Source organism: Haematobia irritans, chromosome 1, assembly GCF_050003625.1.
Source record: "Haematobia irritans isolate KBUSLIRL chromosome 1, ASM5000362v1, whole genome shotgun sequence".
NCBI classification, from domain to species: Eukaryota; Metazoa; Arthropoda; class Insecta; order Diptera; family Muscidae; genus Haematobia; species Haematobia irritans.
The window spans coordinates 88,754,942-88,778,546 of record NC_134397.1 but is presented as its reverse complement, the minus strand read 5'-3'; the positions used below and the strand labels follow the sequence as shown (position 1 = coordinate 88,778,546).

The 23,605-nt window shown below is 30.0% G+C and overlaps 1 protein-coding gene across 3 annotated transcripts in view; it reads left to right on the top strand.

Moving 5' to 3' along the window:
- Positions 1-23,605, top strand: part of LOC142221405 (uncharacterized) — a 35,004-nt gene that overhangs the window by 4,966 nt on the left and 6,433 nt on the right. For 2 of the 3 annotated variants that reach the window (XM_075291121.1, XM_075291120.1), the window contains exons 2-3: positions 10,815-11,105; positions 11,175-12,028. In XM_075291121.1, the coding sequence (XP_075147236.1) occupies positions 10,922-11,105; positions 11,175-12,028 (1,038 nt within the window). In that variant the 5' untranslated portion in view covers positions 10,815-10,921. Of the gene's footprint in view, positions 1-10,798; positions 11,106-11,174; positions 12,029-23,605 lie in introns of all 3 variants that reach the window. The other variant, XM_075291119.1, reaches the window with a different exon arrangement.

Genomic DNA, 23,605 nt, shown 5'->3' with positions numbered 1-23,605 from the left:
GAGCGATAAACCATAAATAAACTTTTGCGAACTTTTGGTAGTGGAGACAAGTGAGTAACAACAAGAAGAATTTTGTTGTTCATAAAAATATGCACCAATTGTTTTGCGAAACTTCGAATAAGTGTACTCATCTAGCAATTACACGTGTAACAGGTTGGCTGATAAGTCCCCGGTCTAACACATAGATGGCGTCGCTAGTATTAAATGCATATTATTTTTATATAGTTCCAACCTTCAAATGATTCGTGTCAAAATTTGACGTCTGTAAGTCAATTAGTTTGTGAGATAGAGCGTCTTTTGTGAAGAAACTTTTGGTATTGTGAAAAAAATGGAAAAAAGGAATTTCGTGTTTTGATAAAATACTGTTTTCTGAAGGGAAAAACTACGGTGGAAGCAAAACCGAAGGAGTACTACCAAAATGGTATCAAACAATTGGAAGGTCGTTATAATCGTTGTATCGCTCTTGAAGGGAACTATGTTGAATAATAAAAACGAATTTTGACAAAAAACATGTGTTTTTCTTTGTTAGACCAGGGACTTATCAGCCAACCTGTTACTATGCATATACAAATGGAATTGTGCAGACCTCTAGTGTTTAATATATAATAATACTAATCTGATGTATTTTATTTATTTATTATTCTTTTTCATTTTTTAATTGATTATAGATTTTTTATTTGATTATTAATTGATTATTATAAAATTATTAATTATTAGTGTTTAAGAAATATTTGAAGTTTAACCAATGATACATGTTACTAATAAAGTGAGGCTATGTTACTAATAAAGTTGAAATAAATAAATAATAATTATGAGCTCAGAGTCAAAATAAAAGAAAGAAAGGGACAAAAATTACTCAGATGCTATAATGATTCGGATTTTGGAGTATATATATATATATATATATATATATATATATATATATATATATATATATATATATATATATATATATATATATATATATATATATATATATATATATATATATATATATATATATATATATATATATATATATATATATATATATATAAATATATATATATATATATATATATATATATATATATATATATATATATATATATATATATATATATATATATATATATATATATATATATATATATATATATATATATATTTTTTTTTTTTTTTTTTTTTTTTTTGCTATACAAGGAATTGTTATTTTATATTACTTAGGTATATAGTTGCTTTGTAATATGTTATTGGCCAATAGGCTTAGGTATTATAATGAATAAATAAATAAATAAAACCGTATAAGAAATTCCCTTTTTCGGTCTTAAAATTATATTTATTATAGATTTTTTTAGTATGTACGAACTCAAAATAGTGATAATAGAGCATGGTAAAAATTACTTAGAACTCACTAGATCGAACAAAGCTTTTTGTCCTTTTTGGATTGTACATTTTTTAATACTTTAGTCACTGGCTAAGTACAATTTTAATCATAACGTTTGATAGAAGTGTCCAATAAACGAACTTTTGACAGAACGAACTCCAGCAAAACATGCTAAGTTGACTTAGCGTACTCTGGAATGATGCAATCGAAATATTAAAGAATTAGCCATGAAAAATGCCTATTTTAGCGCGATAATGGGAACGTAATAACCACTTACAAAAAAACTTTACTTTTCTTTTTAAACGGTCTATAAATTTAGAATTTGAATTTGTATGCAAAACGTTTTTAGCTACCGTCTAATGTTGATTCCTCTGTAACTGCTTCCAAGTTTTTGCCTCCATACCGCTTCTATTACTCTTCTATAAAATCTATTTGTGACAAATTTCAGCACAGGGAAATCGCAATAATGAAAAAACAAAAATGAAAATACTATTTAAATTTGGTAGATATTTGTTAAAATTTAAAAAAAAAATCTTGGTAGATTATATTATGGGGTAACTGTAATGGTGACTCAAACAAAAGGTCTCTCAATATGCAAATAAAAGACTTTATTTCATATCCGACGTTTCGTTGGTGATTTTCAACTTCTTCTGGGATGAATTTTTTATCCAAATATTTAGTGTTTGGTCATATTTTTGATTATTTTTAAATTGTGAAAATATGGTTTTAACATGAACAAGTACAATCTAAATGTGTTTACTTATAAAAACACATCCAACACTTTCCCTTGTTTTATAAGTTAACACAAATTGAAATGTTTGCATAACAAATTCAGTTTTTCCTTTGCAAGAGGTTTGGTCATCATATCAGCAAGTTGATTTTCTGTAGATATTTGCGAGACAAAGACTTCGCCTCAGTAAACTTCTCCCTTATGAAGAAGTGTTTTTATTGAAATATGCTTAGTCCGGCGATGAAATTCTGGATTTTGTGCAAGACGAATGGCTGCAGTGTTATCAATGTAGAGGAGAGGAACTTCCTTCAAGCAAACAATCTCTTTAATCGACGTAGCCATATCAGTTCTTGGCATGCTTCTCTTGCAGCTATTATTTCAGATTCAGTGGTTGATGTTGATACAATTTTTTGTCGTTGGCTTATCCAAGATATAACAGATCCAGCATAAGTAGCTACAATACCTGATGTTGACCAACCAGTCTCCGTACATCCTCCAAAATCCGAATCATTATAGCATCTGAGTAATTTTTGTCCCTTTCTTTCTTTTATTTTGACTCTGAGCTCATAATTATTATTTATTTATTTCAACTTTATTAGTAACATAGCCTCACTTTATTAGTAACATGTATCATTGGTTAAACTTCAAATATTTCTTAAACACTAATAATTAATAATTTTATAATAATCAATTAATAATCAAATAAAAAATCTATAATCAATTAAAAAATGAAAAAGAATAATAAATAAATAAAATACATCAGATTAGTATTATTATATATTAAACACTAGAGGTCTGCACAATTCCATTTGTATATGCATAGTAACAGGTTGGCTGATAAGTCCCTGGTCTAACAAAGAAAAACACATGTTTTTTGTCAAAATTCGTTTTTATTATTCAACATAGTTCCCTTCAAGAGCGATACAACGATTATAACGACCTTCCAATTGTTTGATACCATTTTGGTAGTACTCCTTCGGTTTTGCTTCCACCGTAGTTTTTCCCTTCAGAAAACAGTATTTTATCAAAACACGAAATTCCTTTTTTCCATTTTTTTCACAATAGCAAAAGTTTCTTCACAAAAGACGCTCTATCTCACAAACTAATTGACTTACAGACGTCAAATTTTGACACGAATCATTTGAAGGTTGGAACTATATAAAAATAATATGCATTTAATACTAGCGACGCCATCTATGTGTTAGACCGGGGACTTATCAGCCAACCTGTTACACGTGTAATTGCTAGATGAGTACACTTATTCGAAGTTTCGCAAAACAATTGGTGCATATTTTTATGAACAACAAAATTCTTCTTGTTGTTACTCACTTGTCTCCACTACCAAAAGTTCGCAAAAGTTTATTTATGGTTTATCGCTCGATATATATGTATTAGAAGTTTAGGAAAATTAGAGTCATTTTTACAACTTTTGGACTAAGCAGTGGCGATTTTACAACGAAAATGTTGGTATTTTGACCATTTTTTTCGAAATCAGAAAAACATATGTATGGGAGCTATATCTAAATCTGAACCGATTTCAACCAAATTTGGCACGCATAGCTACAATGCTAATTCTACTCCCTGTGCAAAATTTCAACTAAATTGGAGCAAAAGATTGGCCACTGTGGTCATATGAGTGTAAATCGGGCGAAAGCTATATATGGGAGCTATATATAAATCTGAACCGATTTCAATCAAATTTTGCACACTTGACTATACCACTAATTGTACTCCTAGTGCAAAATTTCAACCAAATTCGGCCAAAATCTGGCTGCTGGGTCCATATTCAATAGGCTGGGTCCATATTCAAAATCAATAGGGTTCTATTCTGACCCAAATTAGGAACATGTGCCAAATTTGAAGGCGATTGGACTTAAATTGCGACATAGACTTTGATCACAAAAATGTGTTCACAGACGGACGGACGGACAGACGGACATGGTTATATCGACTCAGGAACCCACCCTGAGCATTATTGCCAAAGACACCATGTGTCTATCTCGTCTCCTTCTGGGTGTTACAAACATATGCACTAACTTATAATACCCTGTTCCACAGTGTGGCGCGGGGTATAATTAGAGTAGTACATTGTAATTCGCTAAATCGGCCTTTCAAGGGCTTTGAAATGCTCAAATAAATGAAAATAAATAAAATATATCTAGATTAGTCTTAGACTTGAAGTTAAAAATCTGTCGACAATACACAATACATTGAAAATGTTTCATACTTATTCATACTTGAAAAATAAAGCTCGACCGAACAGACTTGTGGAGCTTCTGCCTCGCCTTCTGCTTTTTGAGCCGAACATTGTTTTGGTCAAAACAAATGGTTCGGATCGATCTCGGTTGCTAAGTCAAGAAGCTTTTTAACCTCCTAAGGTTAGTTTTTACTTTGATGCCATTTAAAATTTTTCGGTGATTTTACTGCTTAATGTTGACACCCCCGTGTTCAATTTATTATTATTATTTATTTTTTTTTTTTGAAATTGAACATGAGAGACAATATTGCCAAATTTCAAGTTTGTATGTTTTGGGGTTAAGAAAATATTACCAAAATAATTTGCGATCCCGAATATCAGAACATGGGCGGCTATGTTCAATTTTCCAGCTAAATTTAAATTAATAGTTCAGTACAAGAAAATTTGGCGCGGGGTATAATTAGAGTAGTACATTGTAATTCGCTAAATCAGCCTTTCAAAGGCTTTGAAATAAATGAAAATAAATAAAATATATCTAGATTAGTCTTAGACTTGAAGCTAAAAATCTGTCGACAATACACAATACATTGAAAATTTTTCATACTTATTCATACTTGAAAAATAAAGCTCGACCGAACAGACTTGTGAAGCTTCTGCCTCGCCTTCTGCTTTTTGAGCCGAACATTGTTTTGGTCAAAACAAATGGTTCGGATCGATCTCGGTTGCTAAGTCAAGAAGCTTTTTAACCTCCTAAGGTTAGTTTTTACTTTGATGCCATTTAAAATTTTTCGGTGATTTTACTGCTTAATGTTGACACCCCCGTGTTCAATTTATTTTTTTTTTTTTTGAAATTGAACATGAGAGACAATATTGCCAAATTTCAAGTTTGTATGTTTTGGGGTTAAGAAAATATTACCAAAAAAATTTGCGATTTGCGATCCCGAATATCAGAACATGGGCGACTATGTTCAATTTTCCAGCTAAATTTAAATTAATAGTTCAGTACAAGACGAAAATACAATACAGTTCCAAACATTTTGTCCTTTGAAATTTACTAATTCATGAAAAAAGTAAGCATGAAAATAATATAAGCAGATTTTCGGCGCTGAAAACGATAAATTACTGCTTTCACTATTAGACAATATTAACAAAGTAAGGAATCGAGATCTAAAAATTAGATTTTAGATAAAAATTCAAGATTTGTTATAGTATATACAATTTGGCTAGATCTTTATTATCTCATTTTATTGAGTTGATTGACAACATGATCCTGCTGGATGTATATAAGTACACAATTCTATCTAAGACCATATACTTCTACTTAGAATTTTACATTGGTAGGATAGAGCCTGCATCTGTCGGCGATACTAGTGCTGTGGCAACTGTATCTCAAACAAAGCGGGAAATAAAAATTTATGATACATTGGAAGAGTTTGAAAGGAATCTACCAATAACGGTAACAGTGGACACCCCGTTTGGTAGTAAAGTTTACTTAGTTGGTACAGCCCATTTCAGCGAAGAGTCACAGGATGATGTTTCCTTTGTAAGTAAAACATTTCTTTTTACAAAATTTGGAAAAAAAGATCCCTACATTGTGGGTTAAATTATTTAATTTTAAATAGTGTGCACATATACAATGTAGATCCGGAGATAAGTCACGGTCCACATTAATCTTCAAAATACAAAAATACTACATATAATCAATTGAAAACGTTTGAGTATTTACAGTGAAGACACCCACAGTCGCCTAATTTTTGTCCCCATTTAGGAATTATTCCGTTATGAGTAATTTTTTTCTAATATAGCAAACGTCTCACGACAATTGTACACTTTGAAAGGATGTTCGGCTTTTGGAATATGCAAGTTTTGGAATATGCAAGTTTTATTTTTTATTCATTCTTTCTTTACAAATCCAAGCCGCAAGTCTATGTACGGATTCCAAATCTTCAAAAACATAACCACAATCATAAATTAAAAGAAAAAGGAGTTAGAATTTTACATTGGTAGGTCAGAACCGATGCAGAAGAAGTTCTTTTTTCTTCCTCCTTACACTTCTAGATTGAAGCTGATTCATTTACCCAACCTTAGGAGCCGTCGGACGATGTTGGGCTCTTTGATGATGTATAGGTTAGTTCGTGGTGATGTTCCACACTGAAAAAAATATTGTCGTGAGGTCAAAGATTTCATGTCTTTAAAATACGAATGCAAATTTTGCTTAGCATAGAAGACGCATTTCTCTAGTATAAAGTTTTTTTTCCTTGATCAAAGGTCGATAAACTTTTCAATGAAGTCGTATTGTCCTTATAATTAAGTGATTTGATTTAAAAATGGATATCATAACATGAAAAAAAAATGTTTGGGCTAAGGTCAACTTGACTTTAATAATTTAGAAAAAATCTTTAAATTTAATGAAATTGTCTTAAAATTTGTTGTCTTTTTTGCATCTTGACTACAAAGCAAAAAATCGTTCAAATATAGGACATGTTTTTCAACACTTTATTTTAAAGACGTTTTTAACTTGAAACACAGCATAATTTCTACTAGAAGGAAAATAAAGTCGTTAACTTGTTTTAAAGGACTTTGATAGCATATGAAGAAAAAAAGCTGAAAAAGCGAAAAATTAAAATTTGCTTCCTAGAAGCAAGTACACAAAACCCGATTTTAAAAGAGGATTGTGTCTTAAAAGTATCCTTACTTGTATTCTCCGCTTCTATGGCTCGGAATCAATACCAAATTTTTTAAAGTAAAGACAAAATCTTTGGAACCGGGTATGCTTTTTTTTCAGTGCATGCTCTGAATTGATATCTACACACAAAAAATTATCATCAAAATTTTTTCAATTAAACAATTAATTGAATTTGGAAACGGATTCAATAAATATGTTAATTGATTTAATTAATTATTTAATCAAATCCGAATAAAAACCAATTAAAAATATGATTGATATTTGTTACGTTTCCAATTAAAATATTAATTGATTCAATAAATTTGTTAATCAATTCGGAAATGACGTGATTTGAAAATTTTTCCGTTTCCAATTACACATGTGATTGATTCCATCACCTTTGTGATTGAAATGGAATAATTTTGAGCAATGGTAAGAGCGAAAAGAGAACAAGAGAATGGGTATTTATTCAACAATGTATGATGGAGAGATCAGTCGGTTGGGTTTTTGTTTCGCGTAAATTGAAAAACATGATTGGCGACATTCTGTCTGCTGCATTCAAAATGTGTGCATATAGATTTTGAAAGCAACAACACATCATAGCATAGGGTTGAAATAAATAAAGTGTGCAACAACAAATGGCCACGTGGTAAAGGTTTGAAGAAATATATAACAGAACGCCTTTGAAATTACCTGTGTTTGTGTTTTGTGGTATTGTAAAAATGGAAAGCAATCTACGTTTATTGAAGGTAAGAAATTGTGAACTGTGAATACCGTTTTCCAATGAAGCCTGTTTACATCAAACGGACTAAAATAATATTTTTTATTCATTTATTTTAGTGACCAATTTTATTTCGTGAAATTGACCAATCAATCCCACCAACTCCATAGTTTTATCAAATATATAAGAATATGTTTGCAATCAAAAGGTGGGTACCGTACTGATCTTTTAAAATTATAAATTTTATTCACTCCTAGTTTTCTTAAAACCAAAAACGGTATGGATTTGTTGGAAGATTCACCTTGCGAAGTAGCGTTGGCATTAAATTAAATTTTTGTTTTACCTGTCTTTTTCAGTTTGAGCCCAAGTAGAGAACAGTATATCTGATATATAAACTAATGAGCTGAATTATGTAATGGTAAAAAAGTTCTTTCTTTTGGATTTAAAAATATGAAAAATATCCGACAAAAATATGTATTTTCCATTTATATTTTTTTTCTATTTCCAGAATTTACAAAGTATCATCAATATAATACCAAATATTACATTGCTTTCCCTTTATTTTTGTATTTGATTGTTTCAAATTTTAATAGACGATTTCAATGTGTGGAAATTTTGGAACGGAATTAAATTACCGATACACACCTTTTTATGCTAAAAGACTACAACTGCAAAAGAAGATTATAAATCTGCAACCTGGAACTAAGAATTGAACTTGATATTCTATGCAGCTAATGTTCAACAAAATTAACTTTTAATTGAACAAAATTAAATTCGAATTATTCTGTTTTTTTTTCAGAAAAACTTATTTAGCTTACAGACTGCTGATTTATTGGAAATCTAGGCGCATCTACATATTAGAAGGAACATGCTGACATGGTTATTATGATAAGGAAGTGAATGATTTATATTATTTATTTTTTCACCCTATAGTTGTTATTTATTGATAGTAATTGTATGTGTAAGTTATGTTAGAACAAAACACACAAATAACAAGAACCAAATTCTTCTGTCTATAGCATAATTCACAAAAATAAAATGTTGATTTTTTATAAGAAACGCATATTTTCTTTTATTTCAAATAAAACTAAATACGATTTTGGGGCCGCAATATATAAATTTTCTGAATGAAATTTATAGCCAATTTCAATTAATTATTTAATTGAATGAATCAAATAGATGATTGATTTTTGTCGCGAAATGAATTAAAATTTTAATTGATTCAATTAAAACTGTGATTGAATTTTATGTTAAAAATCAATCACGTTTTCATTTGATTCAATCACACAATTAATTGATTCCGTGACAAAAGTCAATTAAATTTTTAATTGAAAATCGTGTTGGTTTTCAATCAAAATGGGTGATTGATGCTATCATTTTCGTGATTGAAGACATAATTCAATTAAAAAAATTATTTTCGTGATTGAAATCAAAAAATTTTTTTGTGTGTAGGATTAGGATAAATATTCCTTTCAGGGCATCTAGGAATTACCAGTTCCTTTTCATTGATTTTCAAAGTTCGAATTAGAGCATTGCATGAGAACATTCATTCATAGCGCACACAACTGCACTCATGAAACGGTTCGAGAAGATTGAATAATCTTCGTTGATCGAATGAATAGAATGAGAACACTGGCTTGATCGAATCGGTTCGAATGAATGTAAATGTATGAATGTATTGAATCACACCCAATAATTCAGTATCGAGTGAATGTTGTTTTGACGTCACATCATTGAAGTTGTGCATTTGTTTCCATTCTCGGTCGCAAGCAAACATTCGATTGCATTTGGTAAAACGAAATAATCGAGAATACTCGAACATTTAGCGGGAATTTCGGGAATTTGCAAAGTTCTCGAGTATGTTATGACAAAAAATGGAATCATGCTTAATGAGAAAAGAAGTCATACAGTTTGTGTTTCTTTAGATATAAGTGTGTAATTAATAGTTAAGCTTATTGACGATAAAATGAGTAATTCTAACAAGGTAAATGTTTAAATTTGTTATGTTTTTATATGTAACTAGCAAAAGTAAATTTATTTTTGTAGTTTTTGTCTATTTTTTATACCATCCACCATAGGAAGGGGGTATATTAAGTTTGTCATTCCGTTTGTAATACATCGAAATATTGCTCTAAGACCCCCCATAAAGTATATATATTCTGGGTCGCGGTGAAATTCTGAGTCGATCTACGCATGTCCGTCCGACCGTCTGTTGAAATCACGCTAACTTCCGAACGAAACAAGCTATCGACTTGAAACTTGGCATAAGTAGTTGTCATTGATGTAGGTCGGATGGTATTGCAAACGGGCCATATTTTATCAAAATTTTATTTGTATAGAAAATTTTATCAACATTGTATTTCTATAGAAAATTTTATCAAAATTTTATTTCTATAGAAAACTTTGTGAAAATTTTATTTCTATAAAAATTTTTATCAATATTTTATTTCTATAGAAAATTTTATCAGAATTTTATTTCTATAAAAAATGTTGTCATAATTTTATTTCTATAGAAAATTTCTATAGAAAATTTAGTTCGGCTTGTGGTCATATGAATAAAAACAGATGTTGTTGTTTTTTTGAGTTGTATTTTTATTTAATATTATCCAATATTTCGAGACATCTCCGATGTTCGTCTTCAGGGAAATTTTTTTAGAAGTAAAGAACAATGAACTTATTCGCAAATGAGTAAATCTATAAAAAAAATTTATTTATTATTAACATTTTATTTCTATAGAAAATTTTATCAAAATTTTATTTCTATAGAAAAAATTAATCAAAATTTTATTTCTATAGAAAATTTTATCAAAAATTTTATTTCTATAGAAAATTTGGTCAAAATTTTATTTCTATAAAAAATTTTGTGAAAATTTTATTTCAATAGAAAATTTTGTCGACATTTTATTTCTATGGAAAATTTTGTCAAAATTTTATTTCTATAGAAAAAGGAAAAATGTTTTATTTCCTTTAAATACGAATGCCCCTTATTTTCTATACGAAAAAGTGAATTGCATTTTTAACGATTACTTACTATAATGCCCAAAAATATCATCCCAAATGTTTCTCCTAAAAACTAGAGCAATATTTTGCATTAATTTTGATTGTTTTTTTTTTCACAGTTCTATGCATTTTCAGGATTGGTTACATTTTGACAATTCAACATTCCTCCTTATTTTGCACACTTAAAAAGATAATTACATCCTCCGACAAACGAATTTTAATCGCAACTAATTCTTCCAAATATGGACTTATCATCTTCTTCTTCGAGTTCCACTACACCAGCAACAGCTAAGGCGACATCATCGACAGACAGAAAACCGTTAAATACGGAGAACAGTCTAGAATCAATAAACAACGATACCGCCGGAAGTAATAGTTTATATGACAGTGCTATGGATAATATGACAACATTCGTTTCCTTTAGTGGTATGTATGTTTGATAAAGATATTAATCCATTTAGTTTTAATAATCATGACAATTTTTTTACTTTTTAGAGAGTACTAATAATAATAGCACGCTAAATTCAACAACAAACAGTAGTACTCCTATAACCACTACGTCCAGTGAAAATTTTTCACATTTAAACTCCTCCTCGGCATCTTCTGGTTCCATGGACTTTGATACAACTTTAAATGGAGATTCCGAAGCAGCAATTCTCTCGGACAACGTGGCCGCAATACATAATGATTTCGGTCCTGCTTACCCCATTAATGATAATCATAATGCCATAAATGCAAGTATGCTACTCATTCAGTCGGAGAGCACAGACACAAATACTTCTCAAGAAGAAGTCGATCCAAAATCGAAATTAGCCAATAAGACAATATTCAAAACGGATAATCCCGATTTGTCAATTATAGAAATAAATGAAAATTCTATAAGAGATCAAGATATAGAAAATTCAGTTTTGGTGATTGAAACATCATCTGATGATGACATTTCAGAAACAGTTGATCTCAAAGGTCATACTAAATCGATAAGCGATGCTACCGTCGCTCACAATGCCACATCAGCTGTGGCCTCAACGCATAATACAGTAATTGAAAACGTAGCCGATAAACGACGTCGTAAGGCGGAATCCCTTATCTACTCCAGTAAACAAAAGCTTAATATTGCCATTGCAGAGGCATCTGCTGCAGAAACTGCTTCTCCTGCATCTGTCGGCGATACTAGTGCTGTGGCAACTGTACCTCAAACAAAGCGGGAAATAAAAATTTATGATACATTGGAAGAGTTTGAAAGGAATCTACCATCAACGGTAACAGTGCTGGACACCCCGTTTGGTAGTAAAGTTTATTTAGTTGGTACAGCCCATTTCAGCGAAGAGTCACAGGATGATGTTTCCTTTGTAAGTAAAATATTTCTTTTTACAAAATTTCGAGAAAAAAAAAGATCCCTACATTGTGGGCCAAATTCTTTAATTTTAAATAGTGTGCACATATAGAATGTAGATCCGGAGATAAGTCACGGTCCACATTTATTAATCTTCAATTTTAAAAATAAAAAATTCAAATCTTCCACTGCAACAGAAATACAAAAATACTACATATAATCAACTGAAAACGTTTGAGTATTTACAGTGAAGGCACCCACAGTCTCCTAATTTTTGCCCCATTTAGAAGTTATTCCGTTATGAGTAATTTTTTTCTAATATAGCAAACGTCTCGCGACAATTGTACACTTTTAATGGGTGTTCGGCTTTTGGAATATGCAAGTTTTATTTTTTATTTATTCGTTCTTCACAAATCCAAGCCTCAAGTCCATATACGGATTCCAAATCTTCAAAAACATAACCACAATCATAAATTAAAAGAAAAAGGACAAGAGCTTAAAAATAAGAAAAAATAACATAAATAGTATTAAAAACTGACTAACGGAGTTTGAAACAAATAAATACACTATAATTAAAGCAAATAACAAAAATTTATTAATATTAAAAAATAATAAAAAAATATAAATTTTGAATTAATTAAAAAAATAAAAATATGAAACAATAAAAAACAACATGAATATAAAACCACACCATGAGTAAGTCAATATTACTAACATAAAAAGCTATAGGATTCACGATTCAACCGTCAAACTGAAAAATGGTCAAAATACATTTTCCTTGCAAAATCGCCACTGCTTAGTCGAAAAGTTGTAAAAATGACTCTAATTTTCCTAAACTTCTAATACATATATATCGAGCGATAAATCATAAATAAACTTTTGCGAAGTTTCCTTAAAATTGCTTCAGATTTAAATGTTTCCCATATTTTTTTACTAACATTGTGTTCCACCCTAGTGCATTAGCCGACTTAAATTTTGAGTCTATAGATTTTGTAGAATTCTATCAAATTCTGTCCAGATCGAGTGATAGTTAAATGTATGTATTTGGTACAAACCTTTATATTTGACGGATGTGATATGGTATCGAAAATTTAGATCTACAAAGTGGTGCAGGGTATAATATAGTAGGGCCCGGCCGACTTTAGACTTTCCTTACTTGTTTTTAACATGTGATTAATTATGTCTAATAAATTTTCTTTCGAAAAATATATATATAACATTCATTAAAAATAATCTACATTTTCTAAAATTAACGAAGAATTCCTGGTGGGTTCACTTTTTTCTGTAACATTTGCCCTGTAGTGATACTTTCATAGAAAACGATGCCTCTTATTGTTTAAGACTTAAGAAGACATGTAATTTCAACTTCATCCACTGTAAACTGTAATTTCAAAAAATTTCCGCCAGAAATAATAAGTGTGATTCGTTTTTAAATGAAATAATTTGAATAAAAAACAAGCCTTCTCGTGTAAGTTGAAATGTCATTAGTAGTCGTTCCGATGTTGAGCTTAAAATAGACAGCGAATGGGCAATGCCTATTGAATCTTTTCGTCTTTAGAAAAATTTTAAAAACACAGATGTTAAAACACCTTATCATGTAAGCTGCGTTGGAAGTTTCATTGACGCTTTTATAATGCGTTTTTTCAGCTCTTATAAATGCAGGGCCCACGAATTATCCGACTGGGATACGTAAGTCGTTTGAGTTTGCTGTTTAGTCGTAGTCATAATGGCACCAAGGCTAAACAATATTAGAAAAATTTAACATTTGTGAAGACAATGAAAACGCAAAATGTAAAATATGCGGCAGTGAACTAAAAAATAGACTTTTTAATTTAAAATCGCATTGAATAAAAATGCATGACATGATAATAAGTGGTGGAGTTACAAAAAAATTCAGAAAACAAACTGTTAAAATTGAGATAAGCAAAAAGCAACTATTTCGGAGTTACATCGACCTGGTAAACGAAGACAGTTTACCATTTAATGTTTTAAATTCAGATAATATTGGAAACATTATAGACCCAATTTGCCGTTGCTTGGGTGAAAAATGTAATAAAAGTATTCGTTTAAACAGCAGCAACTGCAAAAAAGTTTTAAAATCAGTTGTAATTTGACTACGCTAAATTTGAGTAAGATTGAATAAGAGGTTAACAAATAATGTTTTTTATGACCAAATTTTCGAAAATCGGCGATGCATATATATGGGAGCTATATTCAAATCTGACCTGATTTCCAGGATTTGTATACCCTAAACCACATAGTGGTCAGGGTATAATAACTTTGATCGACCAGAAAACGTGCCTACCAGAAATATTGGTTTTATACCCCATAATATATGTACCGATCGACTCAGAATCACCTCCTGAGTCGATTTACCACTTGGTGTCCGTCCGTCTGTCTGTCCGATTTTTATGAAATTTGGTACAGGGTGTTTTTTGGCACAAGGACGCTGTTGAATTTGGAATAAATCGGTTCAGATTTTGATATAGCACCCATATATATGTACCGCTCGATTTTCCCAAATTTGGACATAAAACCCCTTTTTATTAACCGATCTTACTTAAAGTTGGCTAGATCCAGTCTTCTATAGTACGAACTGTTTTCAAAATTTCATTGAAATTGTTTCACATTTAGATATAGCTCCCATACAAATGTATCGCACGATTTTGACAAATTTGCCACTAATAACTTTATTTTTGTCCATAGAGGCCTCATTTCTTATCTTATCTTCCTCAAATTTTGTACAAGGTAACCTTCTATGGTATCAATCAAAACCAAAAACAAATTGTTTCAGATTTATAGATATAGCTCCCACACTCAGAGAAGAGTGAACCCATTAGCGAGTAAATTTTATTTACTTGACTTGGAACAAGGAAACCTCAAGGTGGAGGATCCCAATTTCTAACCTATATTTAGTACAAATCACTTACTCTTCTGTAGTAGAAATCCTTTAGAATCATTTATTAGATTTTTTTTATCATTTTACAAAATTTTACCTTTTGTCCGGACGGAGGATCGAACCGCGTACCATCAGTTTTCTAACTAAACACTATCCACTGGGCCAATTAGCTCTTATACTCATCAACAACCAAACGTGACTTTGTTTATTCTTTTCTTGCTTGGCTGCATGTATTCATTAACACATACAGTCAAGGGTGTATATTTTTAAAAACACCACACAAGCACATGTTTCGGAGATGAACTATTGTCTAGAAATAGATTCACTTAACGGTAGTTAGAATTGACATTCATCGTTAGTTTATTTATACCAAAAATGGAAATTTCGTGTCCAACTACACACAGAGAAGGAATATGATCACCTCAAACATGTTTCAAGAGCAAAATATTATTTTTTGACCGGGAAAATGCAACCTGTTTTTCGCAACCATGTTATTTTTTCAGAAATTATTTTGGGGCAAACATGTTCCATGTTCTCCGTCTAAAAATAACATTTTGCTCTTGAAACATGTTTGGGGTGATCACATTCCTTCTCTGCGTGTAGACTTCATAATATTGCATAGTAAAAGTTCAGTAACGCTGAGAAACTTCTTCGTACGTTCGGGAAAATACGTATTCCCTATTATTATATTTGCTTCAGTCCAATTATGAACTCATTGGGAGTTCTTAACCTTTTTGCTGGTAATAGCCGTAAGTTCAATTTACTTCCACTGAGTTAATTTTGTTCATCAATAGTTAAATTTAACTAACTGTGAGTGAACTACTTAATATTATGGAATTTACTTGTAGTTAACTCGTTGAATTTTCTGAGTGCATATATATACATCGCTCGATTTTCCAAAATTTGGCCATAATACTCTTACGAGGGCAGTTCGGAAACTTCTTAGCCTAGCACAAAAAGCGCGGTATAAACAGAAAAAAGTTAAGTGTTTTGGAACACATGTCTGTTATGAACACATGTTAAGTTTTGTCTCGATCTGGCAACTCCTTCATATAGAAACAGGTGTTCAAAAAAGCCACATCCGCAATTTTTTTACAATGGAAAAAATTGGGTTGCTGAATTTAAACGTGGTCGTACAAGCATTGCATTGAAGATGAACCACGTAGTGGACGTCCAAAAACAGCAACAACAACAGAAATTGTAGCCAAAGTGCATGATATGGTATTAAATGATCGACGAATAAAAGTGCGTGAAATTGCTAATATCATGGGCATCTCAAATGATCGAGTCCATTTAATTTTGCATGAAGAACTACAGATGAAAAAGCTTTCTGCAAGATGGGTGCCGCATTTGTTAACAGTCGATCAAAAACGCATAAGAATGAAAATTTCTCAAGCTTGTTTGGATCGTTTTACGCGAAATAAAATGGATTTTAAGCGTCGTTTCATAACTGTTGATGAGACATGAATCCACCACTATACTCCAGAGACAAAAGAACAATCCAAACAATGGACTGAAGCTGGAGGAAGTGCCCCAAAGAAGGCAAAAACAATTCAATCGGATGGTAAGGTAATGGCAACGGTTTTTTGGGACTTCAAAGGCATTTTATTGATTGACTATCTGCAAAAGGGTAAAACAATAAATTCAGAGTCCAATGCAACCTTTTGGATCAATTAAATGTACAAATTCGAGAAAAATGTCCTGGCTTACAACACAAAAAAATAATTTTTCACCAAGACAACGCACCAGCGCACAAGAGTGTTTTAACAATGGCTAAAATCAACGAATTAAAGTATGAGTCAGGAGTTATTCTCCTGATTTAGCTCCCAGTGACTTTTACTTGTTCCCAAATCTAAAAAAATACCTTGCTGGCAAGCGTTTTACCTCATATGAAGATGCAATTACAGTTGTAAACCACTATTTTGAAGACCTTGAGGAAACTATTTGAATCAAGGGATAGAATTGCTAGAAAAGCGTTGGACTAAGTGTATTGAAGTTTCAGAAGATTATATTGAAAAATAAAAATATTTTTGAAAAACTAATTATTCTCTTTAATTGGCAGGCTAAGAAGTTTCCGAACCGCCCTCGTATTTTTTAACCAATGTTACTCAAATTTTAAATTTTGATATACTAGCCGATCATATTTATACACCCAGAAAAAAGTGACCTCTTCTTTAAGTTAAAATGAACTCATTGTGAAGAAAGTTGAACTTCGTATAGCGCCAAAGACATTTTTATTTGTTTGAACGATGTGATTTTCGTAGAAATTAGGTAGAATGCATTCCATATATTAGTTAACATTTTCCTATATTTATGTACAACTATACTACAGAATGAAAAAATTTAACTGAATTGAATTCATATATGGAATGATTTTATTGAACTTTTTTCATTCATTTGGACAAATCTTACATATTTGTGGTAAACCTTTTACTTCAAATTTAGAACTGCTTACCTTCGTTTTTAAATACAATTTTATGTATTTATATAAGCAATTTTTCTTCAATAAAATACATGCTTTATTAATATATTAAATATATTTATTTAGAATCAACAGCATCGACTTGCCTTGAAATATTTTATTTTTTTTTTCTTCTTCTAGTACCTTTCACTTTGAATAAGTTGCTGCCTAGCAATTTTGTCCACCTTTTACAATTTCAATACCTACAAATATAAACAAAAACCCCTAAACCAAATTTTTCACAAAAGGTTAGCGTCACTGAATATTACCTGTTAATTGAAGATTTCAAAAATGAAGTCGAATGAAGAGGTTGTTATTCTGCTGGCGTTTTCTTTTTTATAAACCAATTTTCAAAAAAATGAACATTTTTCTCACTAGTTTAAAATAACAAATATTTTATATATATTTTTTTTTGTTTTTTATTATATTATTTTACTGTATTATTTTTTAACAATCTCTCCGTATACCATAACAACGCGATTCCAACTAAAAAACAACCCACGCAGGTACAGGTAGATAAAATAAATATAGGAAATTTTCCTATATTCTAACAAGTGTGTTTCCTTAAGTATTGAAAGGATTGAATATTTCTTAGTACGAATGAACTAAAATATTTTTCTATGCCAAGTGTTGTTCGTATGTATGATAAGCTTTCTATAATAAAGGAAGTCAGAATTATCATTTTATAAGAAATCTTACTAAATTTGAGGAAACTTGGTTTTAGTTCGGTTTTTGTTTATTTTTACGAATGCTTTCTTATCAGTAAATAACATTTTCTTTTTCAGTAGTAAATTCTTATACCCAGCGAAGAAAACAGTATTAGTAAAATGCCATGCCTTATTCTAGTTAATGAACTATTCCTAACTGCTTTGAATTTAGGATTTTTTTACTGAAACAAGTAAATTTTATTATTTCACACTAAAATTTAACTGAATGGAAATAAAATGGCTAAACTAAATTGATGAACATTTTTTCCTTTAGTTTCGAAGACACTTTTTCTGGGTGTACTTACTTGTAGCTCTTATATAATAATATTGCCCGAATTTTATAAATTTTGATTTATTACCCACACTAATTGAGCGATTTCCTCTTTTTTTAATAATGGGCTCAATATTAGTGGTGCAAAATCACCTATAGCCAGTGTTGCCAGAATTAGGGGAAATTCCCTACAGGTAAGTTTTTTTCTAATATTTAACGTCTTGTAGGGACGTAGGGGCACAATGTAGGGTCTTTTTTCCCGCAACACAATTATTAATAATTTTTACAGTTTGGTGGCTCTGGAGGAGGAAATTAGAATGATCTTTAACAATGTGTGGTAACCATGGTTACCACTCGTGCAAAAAAAAATCTACCGAAATTTGAATAAAATTTTACCACAAATCTATCAAACAAATATTCCTATAGAAAATTTTGTCAAAATTTTATTCCTGTAGAAAATTTTGCCAAAATTGTATTTCTATAGAATTTTTTTTAATTTTATTTCTATTTTATATAGAAACTTATTTATAGAAACTTTTTCCAAAATTTTATTTCTATAGAGATGTAATCTACCAAAACATCAAGTATTCTCCCAATCTACCAAACAGAAAAAAACCTCTAGAACCATTTTTGTTTTATAAAGTTTGTTTGAATTTAACGAAAAATATTGTAAAGAAAAATTTTTGGGAATGTAGCGGAAAGTAGGGAACCGAAAATTTTCCCTGGCAATACTGAATATTGCTCCTAATATCAAACATTTCCGTTCAGATTGAGACAAAACACCCATAAACATGTACCCTTTAATTTTCTTAAATATGGAACTGCAGTTTATCTCCCCAAACCTATATCAATGTTACCCCACAAATGGTTATGTTTACTAATTCAATAGGGGTGGTTAGGGTATGATATAGTCGGCCCCGTCCGACTTTATACTTTACTCAGTTGTTTTTCACATACAGTTAGTACTTTAGAAAATTAGAGTACGCTAACTTTGAGTCAGATCGGTTGATAACAGGTTGGCTGATATATATATATAATATATATATATATATATATATATATATATATATATATATATATATATATATATATATATATATATATATATATATATATATATATATATATATATATATATATATATATATATATATATATATATATATATATATATATATATATATATATATATATATATTATATATATATATATATATATATATATATATATATATAAAGGGTGATTCTTTTGAGGTTAGGATTTTCATGCATTAGTATTTGACAGATCACGTGGGATTTCAGACATGGTGTCAAAGAGAAAGATGTTCAGTATGCTTTGACATTTCATCATGAATAGACGAACGATCTGCCACAACGTCGAATTTTCAGTGAATGGGCCCTAGAAAAGTTGGCAGAAAATCCGCTTTTTTATCGACTAATTTTGTTCAGCGATGAGGCTCATTTCTGTTGAATGGCTACGTAAATAAGCAAAATTGCCGCATTTGGAGTGAAGAGCAACCAGAAGCCGTTCAAGAACTGCCCATGCATCCCGAAAAATGCACTGTTTGGTGTGGTTTGTACGCTGGTGGAATCATTGGACCGTATTTTTTCAAAGATGCTGTTGGACGCAACGTTACGGTGAATGGCGATCGCTATCGTTCGATGCTAACAAACTTTTTGTTGCCAAAAATGGAAGAACTGAACTTGGTTGACATGTGGTTTCAACAAGATGGCGCTACATGCCACACAGCTCGCGACTCTATGGCCATTTTGAGGGAAAACTTCGGAGAACAATTCATCTCAAGAAATGGACCGGTAAGTTGGCCACCAAGATCATGCGATTTGACGCCTTTAGACTATTTTTTGTGGGGCTACGTCAAGTCTAAAGTCTACAGAAATAAGCCAGCAACTATTCCAGCTTTGGAAGACAACATTTCCGAAGAAATTCGGGCTATTCGGCCGAAATGCTCGAAAAAGTTGCCCAAAATTGGACTTTCCGAATGGACCACCTAAGACGCAGCCGCGGTCAACATTTAATGAAATTATCTTCAAAAGTAAATGTCATGGACCAATCTAACGTTTCAAATAAAGAACCGATGAGATTTTGCAAATTTTATGCGTTTTTTTTTTAAAAAAAGTTATCAAGCTCTTAACAAATCACCCTTTATATATATATATATATATATATATATATATATATATATATATATATATATATATATATATATATATATATATATATAATATATATATATATATATATATATATATATATATATATATATATATATATATATATATATATATATATATATATATATATATATATAATATATATATATATATATATATATATATATATATATTATATATATATATATATATATTATATTTTCAGTGAATGGGCCCTAGAAAAGTTGGCAGAAAATCCGCTTTTTTATCGACACATTTTGTTCAGCGATGAGGCTCATTTCTGGTTGAATGGCTACGTAAATAAGCAAAATTGCCGCATTTGGAGTGAAGAGCAACCAGAAGCCGTTCAAGAACTGCCCATGCATCCCGAAAAATGCACTGTTTGGTGTGGTTTGTACGCTGGTGAATCATTGGACCGTATTTTTTCAAAGATGCTGTTGGACGCAACGTTACGGTGAATGGCGATCGCTATCGTTCGATGCTAACAAACTTTTTGTTGCCAAAAATGGAAGAACTGAACTTGGTTGACATGTGGTTTCAACAAGATGGCGCTACATGCCACACAGCTCGCGACTCTATGGCCATTTTGAGGGAAAACTTCGGAGAACAATTCATCTCAAGAAATGGACCGGTAAGTTGGCCACCAAGATCATGCGATTTGACGCCTTTAGACTATTTTTTGTGGGGCTACGTCAAGTCTAAAGTCTACAGAAATAAGCCAGCAACTATTCCAGCTTTGGAAGACAACATTTCCGAAGAAATTCGGGCTATTCCGGCCGAAATGCTCGAAAAAGTTGCCCAAAATTGGACTTTCCGAATGGACCACCTAAGACGCAGCCGCGGTCAACATTTAAATGAAATTATCTTCAAAAAGTAAATGTCATGGACCAATCTAACGTTTCAAATAAAGAACCGATGAGATTTTGCAAATTTTATGCGTTTTTTTTTTAAAAAAGTTATCAAGCTCTTAACAAATCACCCTTTATATATATATATATATATATATATATATATATATATATATATATATATATATATATATATATATATATATATATATATATATATATATATATATATATTTACTATGTCAATTGTTATTCGTATGTATGATAAGCTTTCTATAATAAAGGAAGTCAGAATTATCATTTTATAAGAAATTTTACTAAATTTGAGGAAACTTGGTTTTAGTTCTATATATATATATATATATATATATTTACTATGTCAATTGTTATTCGTATGTATGATAAGCTTTCTATAATAAAGGAAGTCAGAATTATCATTTTATAAGAAATTTTACTAAATTTGAGGAAACTTGGTTTTAGTTCGGGTTTTGTTTATTTTTACGAATGCTTTGTTATCAGTGAATAAAATTTTCTTGTTCAGTAGTAAATTCTTATACCCAGCGAAGAAAACCGTATTAGTAAAATTCCATGCCTTATTCTAGTTAATGAACGATTCCTGCTTTCAGTTTAGGATTTTTTTACTGAAACAAGTAAAATTTATTATTTCACACAAAAATTTAACTGAATGGAAATAAAATGGCTAAACTAATTTGATGAACATTTTTTCCTTTAGTTTCGAACACTTTTTTCTGGGTGTGGTTTCAATAGTGGTGTTGATTTGTGAAAAATTTCGTACATAAGTATATTTGCGAGGAGTAGAACTAGATTTGTTAACGATTGTTAATGAAAATCTTTGCTTGTTATTGTTCGTGAGGAAGTATACTTTTACGTGCTGTAAAGTTTGTCTGCCCAAACTTGCCCATACTAAAATAAATATAATTTTTCTAGAAATAGTAAAGATAAAAATAGCGAATTATTTTTATTTTGGCTGAAAAACAAAAAACATAAAATGCTATATTTACTTCCTGGAAAAGTTAATAAAAATCGACGAAAAATTAAGAAAATTAATTAAAACTCAAATAATTATATTAAAAGGAAGTGATTTTGGTGGTTAATACTTAATTAATAAAATAAATTTATATATATATAATCTTAATTAATAAAATAAATTTAATACAATGACAACTGGTTTATACTATTTACATCAAGGCGCTTTCTTAATACACTGAAAAAACAGTGAACCCACCGGAAAAGAAAATTTTACTTAGTTTTAGAAAAAAAATAGATTAATTTTAGAAAATTTTAACTATACTGTAGTAGAAGTGCAGATGTCACGCCAATTTCACAAAAATTAGGAAATTATTTTCGACAATTTCAAGAAAATTTATTAAACAAAATTATTATTTTTCACTTATTCATTAAAGAAAATTTCGTAGTATGAAGGAAAAAATTGGAGTTCAAAATTGCAAAAATGTCTTTAGTGCCACACGAAGTTCAACATGGGCGCGTTACTAGTAAATTATAAAAATTTTAAGAAATTCTGAACAATTTTGTGGGAGGCTCGAATTTAGTTAGTTTTTATGCTTCATTTATATATAATTTTTTCCTCTGTTGTAGTTAATTTAACTAATGTATACACAAAAAAAATTTTTTTCTAATTCAATCACCAAATTAATTGATCCAATTAATTTTTTAATTGAAATGTCTTCAATCACGAAAATGATAGTATCAATCACAGTTTCAATTGGGCTTAGAAAAAATTCTTGATTAAAAAATTAATTGATTTTTTCAGCAAATTTCAATTAATTTTTTAATTGATTCAATTAAAAATTTAATTGATGTTGATTGCAAAACTCAATTAATTTATCAATTAAAAAAGGTAACTATTTTTAATTACTTTCTGAATTGGCTTAGAGTTTTTATTTGGATTAACAAATGATTGTTTGAAATACATTTTTAATTAAAAATTTAAAAAAAAATCAGCACTTTTTTAACTGAATTAGTCTTCCGAATTTGATTAAAAAGTTAATTGTATCAATTATTTTTTTAATTAAAAATTTTAAAATTTTCCATCATTGACTAAATTAACTTAATGTTTCTATCATGATTAAAAAGTTAATTGTATCAATTAATTTATTAATTGAAAAAATTTTCAACTTCAATTAACTTTTTAATTGGAAATATTTTGGTGATATTTTTTTCTGTGTACGTAAA